Consider the following 10,488-nt stretch of genomic DNA (forward strand, 5'->3'; position numbering starts at 1 on the left):
GCACGTAGGACACCAGGAGGTTCTTGTGCAGCTTGATGCCGCCGCGCTGGACCCGCGAGTTGTAGATCTTGCCCAGGGAGATGCTGACGATGCGGTGAGCCTCCAGCTTGAACTCCATCCTGCCTCCTCTGCACTGGGCGGGCACCGAGGGGTCGGGGGTAAGCCCCGGCTCAGGTTCAGAAGCTGGGAGAGGGTCGGGAAGCGTAAACAAGCCCGCCCCCGGGGGTACAGCCTCGATAATTTAGGGCTCCAAAGAGAAACCACTCCGGGGACGCGCGCTGCCCTCTTACCCTCTCCTCATCTAACCACCACCTAGTTTCGCGTCCGGTCGCTAAACTGAGACTGCCGGGCCGCCCCGCGGTTTATATAGACTCCGCGAACGCCAATCACGAAGCGCCGCCAACCGTTCTGGGCTGGCCTGCGCGCCCTCGTGCGCCGCGCGCTGCCAATCGGAGGCGGAGGAGGAGCGTCAGGGCCGGTTCGAACGTTAGTCCCGCGGAGCAGGCTCTTAAAGGGGGCGACCGCTGGCGGCCACCGAGCAGTGCCGGTGGGGCCTGGAATCCACGGCGGTGCTGGGGCATGGGGGCTCGCAGTGGTGTTTGTAGTTAAAGATTCTGGGTTGTGTGCTGGCTTGCCAGAACCAAAGCGAATGGAACCTTTGAACTTTCATCTGAGTATGGTGGTGGACTCTGCTCCACCATAAAGTCCTGATCCTTCCCAGGTCAACGGTGCCCTCCCTGCCTTGCCACCATTTCCAGCTATACACACCGTAAACCTAGGCTATTCTGACAAAAATAGAGATGATGGCAATACGCGGCAGGAGATACGAAACGGTATTACCACAGGGCATTTGGCAGGTATTTGTGGAAGAGCCCCTTGCCCACTGGAGTCACACACTCTTAGGAGCTAATGATTCTAACCTCAAAGAAAAGGGGGATTCTAGAAGTTCTCAACTTTCTGGCCTCTTATCAAGGAATTCTGTCAAGGTCCAAAGTTATTGGTTCTCCACTAAAGTCAGCATCTGTCACTTGTTCCCTAGAATGTAGAACAAACCCAGTTGCCAGTTAAATGGAAGATGTTACACGTTTCTCCACAGCGATTTTTCTTCGACGCAAGAACTGACTAATCTGCCCTTGGGAAAATCTAGCAAGTTCTAAAAATACAAATAGAGAAGCTCTGGGTTCCCATAATGATGTCATATTTTTATTTGTGTGGAGGAAGGGTGTTCTACAATTTTTTGGCCAGTCAACAAAAATCTGTCTACTGGTTTACTTTTTATTTTTACTTTTTATGCCCTGGGGATTAGACCCAGGGGTACTTTATCAACAGAGCTGCATTCCCAGTCTTCTTTATTTTGAAACAGGGTCCCACAAAGTTGCTGAGGGTCTCAGAGTTGTTGAGACTGGCCTTGAACTTGGGATCCTCCTGCCTCAGCCACTGGGTCGCTAGAATTGCAGGAGACTCCATCTACTGATTGTTACAAGTCCATGGCATAAGGTTAAAATCACCACAGAGTTATAACAGGGTCCTGAACTGGGAAGGTGAAGAGTCATTTCCTAGTTAGACCCACCTAAGCTCCATCACAGACCTGCCTTATGAGTCTGTGTAAATAACCTGAGGACCTTTGAGTTTCTTCAAATCTAAGATGTCTAAGATGTCTCTTATATGTCTACCTTAATATGCAGAAGACAAATGACAACTCTCAGCTACAATCTGAATAAAAATAACTTTGTTGGAATACAAACAATTGGCCTGGTCCTGCATCAGGATTTGACCAAGCTATGAGTTTCTTTAGGAGAAATACTAATGAAAGGTGGACTTTAACATGGCCAGTTCACAATCAGGATGCTTCCAGAGGACTTGATGCCTCCATAATGTCATTTTTTTTTTTTTTTTTTGAGATAGGGTCTGGCTAAGTTGCCAAGGATGACCTCTTAACTTTCAATCTTCTTGGCTCAGCTTCACAAGTGGCTGGCATTGTAGGTTTGTGCCACCAAGCCCCACCAGTAATCTTATTTTTGCCCATAATTTATTGCTGGTAACTGAGACACAGACCATGAGACCTAGAGTTCCTCGGCTCTAGGAATTTTCAGTCCACATAAAGAAGGAGATAAATAGTCACAAGAATTATTACAAAACCTGGCAGCATATGTTGAGCAATAACATGATGTGCTAGTCAGCTGTTCATCTCTGTGCCCCAAATACCTAACAAGAGCGAATTAGAAGAGGAAAAGTTTATTTGGGTCTTAGTCCATGGTTGGCCGACTCTGTTGCTCTAGGCCTGAGGTGAGGCAGAACATCATGGCAAAAGGGCCTGGTGGAGGAAAGCTGTGAGCTCCCGGCAGCCAGGAGGTGGAGAGGAACCAAGGACAAGATGTAGTCGGAGGGCACACCCCCAGTGACCTACTTCCTCCAGCCACACCCCACCTACATACAGTTACCACCCAGTAGACCATTCATTAAGCTATCAAATAGATGAATCTGCTAATGAGGTTACACCTCTGATCATTCCTGCATTAATTAAAACAAGAGCTTTTCAGGGGCATTCAAGATCCAAAGCATAACACATGAGAATTTTTTTTTCTTTTTGTTTTTTCTTTCTTTAGGTTTGATTCCCTATAAAAACAATGCTTAAGAACTTCTTGGGTTGGAATCTCAGCTCTGCCTTTTTCTTGCTGTGTGCTGTTTTGGAGATTTGTTCCAGCCTTGTTTGAACACAGAAATAATAGTACCTACCTCTTAAGAGTTTCTGTGAGGAACAAACAAGGTAACACATTCAAAACTCTTAGAATAGCAGCTGACATGTAGTAAGTGATCAATATATATTACTTATTATAACATGTTATCCTATGCATGAACTTGAGATGGGAGAGGAGACCAGAAAAGGAAGAAACACAGATGAGGGAAAGTTTTATCAAAGAAAGTATATTTGAGGAGGTGTTGGAAACCCCTGAGGGAGGTTCCACAAGTTCTAAGCAGTGGACAAGGATCTGGTGCAGGGAACACCTACCTCATTTTGCAGGTGTGGTGGGCAGCACCAAAAAGTAAGCAGGGAACTGAGCCTCGGGCTGCTGATGTGGATTGTTGATAACTCAGGGAGGAGATAGGGCTACAGGGACCTACTGAGGGTTGTTGAGCCAAAGAACACAGAATGGATTCTAGAACAATTGGTACTCAGAATGCTGAAATTTGAAAGCTCTTCTGAGCATTTAGGCAAAGTGTCATGAGGCCTGAACTAGTTGGAGGAAGTAAGAATGAAAAAACCAAGAGACATAAAGAACTTTAGTGATGATCGGGGACTCCCCCCATCCCCAACACACACACATACACACACTCACTCTGGGAAGCAGATTATTGACACACTCTTGCCTTGGTGACCCCTTTCTCACCACATGAACTGAGCTGTCCCACCACCCATCACTGCCCTCGTTACTTTCTCCTGTTCTTCCCAGGGGCCCTTCTAGACCACACACTCATCAAAGGCAGGAGCCTGTCTCACATCTGCAACTAGGAGACAGTGAAAATATGGCACGGTTGGGTACTAATCATCAAAGTAGGGTACAGTGCCAGGGATCGTGGAGGGTTTTTGCAGAAGGGACTAGAAGGCAGGAACAGGAGCATTCAAGGGGCTGGGGAAAGAAGTTCTGTCGACAGGCATGGAAGCACTTCAATGTTTTAACAACAGGAGTGATAATGCACTGGGATTGGTGGATCCTTAGTGACAACAGTGTCTACCAAGCACCAGGCTGGTCACTTCACATATATTATTCAGCATCCTTATGAAGTTCTGAGAGGAGGAGGTCTCATTATCTTCATTTACAGGTAAGCGAACTAGGACCCCAAGAGGTTAAGTGAGTCTCCCAAAGTCATGGAGAGGGTAGGATTCAATTCCAAACTTATTTAAAACTTAAGTTTGGGGCTCTTGGTTAGATTGCCTGGCTCCACCTCTTCTGTGAGATCTGTGGAAAGTTATTTCACCTCTAGGTAAAATGAGAAAACTGTGTCCTAGTTTTGTGACATGGGTAGGTTATTTAACCCCCCTGTGCCTCAGTCTACTGTGTAAGATAGAAATGATAAATATACTAAATTGCTTATACAGTCCCTATCACCATCTAAGTACCTAACTAAGTCTTTGTTGTTGTTTTTGTTGTTATGAATGTGGTTATTATTACTCCACGGCCTAGCACAGTACTGGACATGTGGTAAGTACATGTCAGTACTTGTTGAATTTGGAATGCTTTTCCTAATATACCACATAGTGGGTGCCTAATAAATATCTGCTGATTTGAAATTATTAATAACCACAATTATAATCAGGGTTTCCCCTAATTCTGAGCCAATAAAATGGAATTTTTAGAATTCATCTCTGGAGACCCTGGGCTCTTATGATCAGAAAACTTTACCTCCACTACCAAAGCGGGAAGATAGAAAGAAGATTCTTCAAAACTTTAGCAACAGATAAGCAAGCTAGAATTTGCTGTAACCAATCTTTGAGATTTTTTTTTCAGTTAAAAAAAATTGGTAGGGCTGGGGTTGTGGCTCAGCGGTAGAGCGCTTGCCTCGCATGTGTGAGACCCTGGGTTTGATCCTCAGCACCACATAAAAATAAATAAGTGAAATAAAGGTATTGTGGCCAACTACAACTAAAAAAAAAAAAAAATTGGTAGCAGGATCAGAAGTAGCAGGGACTTGCCCCAGTTTCCTCCACCTGGCACAGAAAGGTTAGTACTGGGAGTGTCAGCCCCACTGTCCCCACAAATATCTGAAGCACTTAAACACTATCTGGGCTTGGGCCTCAGGATTCCTTTCAGCACAGGGCCAGTCTGTCTGTCCACTGTCGTTGACTTTATTTCTTGCCCACCCTGTTTATACAAGTAATTGAAAGCCAAGTATCATTATCAGTTGATAAAGCAATTTCTATTGCCTTCAATTGAGTCTAGTCTATATAAGAGCAATGCAAACCCACTACAGATATAGACATAATAGCTACATGAGATGTTGCAGTTAGTGTGAAGAGGGTGCATGAGAAAAGCTATAGGCACTGTCTCTATTTTTTAATGTGGTGACATTTGGAGTTTTAATTTTATTTATTTGCCAAGGTTCCTTGTGCAATCGAATAACCATTTATATGAAATCCATATTCCTTAAGGGAAAAGCTCTATAAGAATACATTATTAGGAGCTGGAGGTGTAGCTGAGTGGTAGAGCCAGGCATGTGTGAGGCACTGGGTTCGATCAGCAGCACCACATAAAAAATAAATAAATAGAATAAAGGTATTGTGTCCATCTACAACTAAAAATATTTTTTAAAAATACATTATTAATGGGCACGGTGGCACATGCCTGTATTCCTAGTGACTCAGGGGATTGAGGCAAGAGGATCCCAAGTTCAAAGCCAGCCTGAGCAACCTAATGAGACCTATCTCAAAACTAAAAATATAAAAGGACTGGGGATGTAGCACAGTGGTAGAGCATTCCTGGATGCAATCCCCAGTATCACCAAATAAAGAAAATATACATAATACACACATATATATATCTACACATATACACATACACACTCTTTATGTAAGTAATAATCTTCTTTCTCTTCTAAAAGACAAGTCCAGTTTTAATTCATCCCTTTTCTCACTATTCTGAAATATTTTACATCTTTTCTGGTTGTTTGACTTCTCTAGAATTTCTTTATATTCAAATAGTGTTTGACTTGGGATGAGCACCACAACTCTTTTTCCTCTTCCATATTTCCTTTACTTACAGCCCCAGCCTCATTCTTGCCCTAAATTTTATATCTTTGCTTGGAAAACCTCAAATTGTTTTTTTTAATGATCATCTTTTTTTTTTCACCCTGACTTCTTTAAAACTCACAGAGAAAACAGATTCCTCAATTAGATGAGCAATCAAACTCATTACAATGAGCCCAGTATCTTCTAAAGCTGTAGAATGAAAAAACGCCCCCATATAAAACCCCAGGTCCACCTGGGCACTGTGGCATATGCCTGTAGTCCCAGCTACTCTGGAGGCTGAGGGACGAGGATCTCCAGTTCAAGGCCAGCCTGACAACTTAGCTAGACCCCTTTCTCAAAATAAAAATGGGGGCTGTAGCTCAGTGGAAGAGTGCTTGCCTAGCATATGTATAGGCCCTGGGTTCAATTCCAGTACTGCAAAATAAAAATAAAAATATATTAAAAAAAAAAAAACACACTAGGCCTGCTTGTTCAATAAGGTGGCCACTAGCCCCTTGTGGCTATCCAGCACATGAAGAATATGGCTAGTACAAATGAGGAACTCAGCTTTTAATTTTACTTAACTTTAATCAATTTAAACTAAAAATTGGAACAGGATAAATGTGCTTCCTGAAGCCCAACTTTATGGTCATATCTTTGAAGTCCCAGTTGATCTGTGCTTAAAAGTATAAAATACATACCAGGTTTCAAAGATTTAGTATTAAAAAGAGAATGTAATGTATTTCCTTAATCATTTTATGTATTAAAATGATGTAATTTGAGATATACTGAATGAAATTACCTTAGCAGTTTCTTTTTATATATGTGATTCAAATTATATTTCTATTGGGCAACACTGCTCTAGGGACAATAAAGGGATAGGGAGGTGTAGACATATAAATATGCATGAGCATATTGTGGGCAATTAACAAATGTCCTTGATTGAAGAATAGAGGAAGGACAGGAAAGATATAGTAAACAGAAAGTAAAATGCAAAATAAAAATAATAATTTATACTTAATTGTGGAGTTAAGGAGAAAATCAAAGAAAAATGTAAAAAACTAATTGGACAGAAGAAAGTTCTTTCTAGAACTGAGTCACCACAAAGCTAAAAATAAAACAAAACAAAACACCATTCTACTTATCTGGATCCAATGACACAGAAATCATCATAATATTATATCTTAATTCAAAATACAAACATGCAAACCACTTTCAGAGACAGTACTCCCTTGGATAACATCTTTCTCCTGGATTGTTAGGGTTTAGTTACTCTTGTCAATTCTGATGTCCAATTGGAAGTTGCAGGATTGTTTGTTTTCAATGTGCCATATTCTTGCACACAGAAGTATCTTCAATGGCTTCCCATGACCTTTATGGCAAAAATCCAAATCTCTGGCCTCTTCTCCAGAGTACCACACCATACACTGTCAAAGACAGACTGCTGGGAGCTTGAACAGAGCAGGTGCTCGGTGGGCATCCTGGCCACTCTCACTAGCTGGCTAGGGGCAAACCAGGAGGTGGTCTTTATTTGTAAATTTGGGGAGTTGGACTAAATCAGTAATCTTCAAACTATGGAATTGCCTGGGGAGCCGTTAAATATACAGACACCCAGGCCTGACCAGATCACCTAGAGTCTCTGGGGTGAGACTCAGGCATCAGAATTTTTAATAGCTCTACAGGTGATTACACCATGCAGCCGTATTTGAGTGGGAATTATTTTAGGTCTAAAATTCCATTATTCTTTGACTCTAAGCAAACTTTTCCACCTTGTCTATGACTACTATGGGGAACATAAATGCTTCACCTCTTTCCCAGATAGGCAGGTCTCATCAAAAGTATACCTATTAGGAAAAAGGAAAAGAAAGGTGTGTGGGGGGTGACCTTATAAATAGAGGAAAGGGACCAGGGGTTGGGAGATGGGGAGGAAATGCTAGGGATGGATAATGGTCTAATTATATTGCCATGCCATGTGCATATACTAATGGTATGTAATTCATTACATACATATAACTAATATTATGTACAACTATAATGCACCAATACAAAATGTGGAGAAACAAAAAAGTCTATCTCCTAGGGCTAAGGTTGTAGCTAGGGCTAAGGTTGTAGCTCTGCGTGCATGAGGCCCTGGGTTCAATCCCCACTACCAGAAAACAAAAACAAAACAAAGTATACATGCATCTCACCTTCTGTTTCCTCAACAAAACACTTTCTCACTTCCTGCCCCAGCTCTGCACATCACTTCTTCCGGAAGCCTCTGTGCCCACTGGTGTTTGAGTCTGCTCACCCGCACACATGTACACTCTCTTAATCCAACAGTCAATTGTTATTTAAAACTACAGTGTCACTCACCATCCCACAACACCCCTCACCTTTCTTTTTTGTATTCTATTTCCTCACATATAACTTCACTTTTGTGTGGATGTATTTCTTACTTCCCAGAAACATTATAAAGTGCTGGGAAAGGCAACTTGGCATTTTTTTCCCATCCCGCCTCTCTTATTCTCAGCTATGTGGGTATCAACAAATAACTACTTGATAAATTAATTAATGGGTTCCCCAAATTTGAAACTAATCTATTCAAACACAGCCAACTAGAGAATAAAAAAAGAGTACATTACATAAATTATTCTAGTAGTGTACTAACCAAACTATCACCACAAATACATTTTATTTTACCCTACCTGATAATTAGTCATGACTCTAAGCTGTATCATTTCCCTGTAAAGGTTACTTTCCATATAAAATAAGTTGATTTTAGACATTTTGCTTTTTCTACCAAGCTGTTTACAAACGTATGACTTTATTACTGAGAACGTCATGGCTTGCCTACCCTGTTCTGAAAACCCTACTGAGTATAAGCACCTCATCCAGGGGCAAACCACACCTCTAACAATAAGAAAATCTGGTGTGCCTCTTTCTCTCTCACTCTAGCTGCTGTAGCTGATAAAACATGTCCTAACTCACCGATCAAGTCCACTCTAGATCAGTGCAGTGGCTCTCGATTCTAACATGAATGCTCATCAGCTCAAAAATCCCAAGTCATGCAGGGCACCGTGGCACCAGCCTGTAATCCCAGCAGCTCAGGAGGCTGAGGCAGGAAGATGGCCAGTTCAAAGCCAGCCTCAGCGAAGGCGAGGCACTGAGCAACTCAGTGAGACCCTGTCTCTAAATAAAATACAAAATAGGGCTGGGGATGTGACTCAGTGGTTGAGTGTCCCTGAGTTCAATCCCTGGTACTCCCCCCACAAAAAAAAAAATCAATCACTAACCCATCTCATGTTCATTTTGACTAAGCAGATTCTGAGTATTTATGCAGAACTTCCCTCAGTGTGAAAGGGAGTTTCAGATCTGCTGTCTAGCCAGAGCGAGGGTGTGGATTAGGAAACCTATGTTTATGAGGCAGCCTGAGCTCCATTGAGAAAAGAACGATTATAAAGTAGACAGGACTCTCATGTCCTTCCCTTCACCAGGGTCGCTTATAAGCTCTCTGAATTCAACTTCTCTGTTAATAAGAGAATTCCTTTTAGTGTTCCCTGAAAATACCAAAATTTTTATATATATATATATATATATTTACAACAACAACAAAAATAAAAACAGTGTCCTTTAAAAGCAAGTGGGACTAGACATTCATTCATAGGAGAATTGGTCAAGAAAGGACTGACTGGTTATGATGGGCCGTGTTGCCCTTTTAAGAAAAAGAATGTGTTGGTTCCCAGTCCCCAGCCCCCTTCCCTTCACAAGCTGACCTCATGCTTAGAAAGTTTCAGAGTCACAAGGAGGCCCTGGGTCAAAGACCCTGTAGCTTCTTCTCAGTCTGGGTCATTTTCCGTTTGCTTTGAGTTGGTCCGGGCGGTGACAAGCAGATGTGTCACCACGAAGGTTCTGGGGGATGTGCCTGGGCAGGTCTGTTCTCCAGTGTGTCCCTGGGGTGGTGTGGCAGGGCCTGGGGTCTGCTCGCAGGTTTGAACCCAGTGGTTTAAGTACACACTGTGGCCAGAATGGATGCCAGAGCCTCTGGTGTCTCCTTTCAGACATGACAGGGTATTTTGTGGGGTTGTTTCTGTTTCTGCTTTGCTTCGTTTTTTGAGTCTTCTGGGTGATTTTTAAACTATTTTGATTGGTTCCTGGGCCTGCGCTATGTTTGTTTATGTGTTTCTAATTGGGTAGAAGAATTAGGTTTATTATTTGAAAAATGAGCGCATGCGTCTCTGTGTGAGGAGGCAAAGAAGCCCTTTCCCCCAACCCTGTCACAGATGGGGGAGTAAAACAGCGAAGGCTCGCCCACGGTCTGCTCTTCTTTCCCCGCTTTTTCCATGGGATCTAACTGGACTGGAAGGGTTTGACAAACAATTAACAACCCTCCCTACTCAGCTGCTGTTTCCCAAAATAGCATCTCCTCTGCTGCCAGGGTAGATGGGGGCGTTCAGGGGAGGAGGACACAAAGGTGCTCTCTTTATGAAGCTTGAATGTCTGTGAGATCTTGAAGGCAGAGAGGAAACCCAGGGGATTAAATTAGCAGGCAGCCCAGGCTCCACCTGGAAGGGAAATAGATAATAGGCTTTAAAGACAGGAAACAGCTTGTGCTCCAAAATAATAATTTTCAAAAGCAACACATGATGGATGTTGGGAGGGTTGTCTCCCCCCATGACACCCCCAGTTTATTTTGAAGCGAAATCACTCTTCAAGACATGGCTCAGTGGATGACCCAGGTCGTCTGGTATTCCTGTAATTCTGCTCTGCCTCACCCCATATTT

At 42.8% G+C, this 10,488-nt stretch overlaps 1 protein-coding gene across 1 annotated transcript in view; it reads right to left on the reverse strand.

Moving 5' to 3' along the window:
* Positions 1-118, reverse strand: part of Ier5 (immediate early response 5) — a 1,438-nt gene extending 1,320 nt beyond the window's left edge. Inside the window, exon 1 of the mRNA XM_048810220.1 lies at positions 1-118. This exon is cut by the window's left edge and continues 1,320 nt beyond it. Coding sequence (XP_048666177.1) covers positions 1-118 — 118 coding nt within the window.
* Positions 119-10,488: the final 10,370 nt, after the last annotated feature.

This window comes from Marmota marmota, unplaced genomic scaffold (assembly GCF_001458135.2).
Source record: "Marmota marmota marmota unplaced genomic scaffold, marMar, whole genome shotgun sequence".
Classification (NCBI taxonomy): Eukaryota; Metazoa; Chordata; class Mammalia; order Rodentia; family Sciuridae; genus Marmota; species Marmota marmota.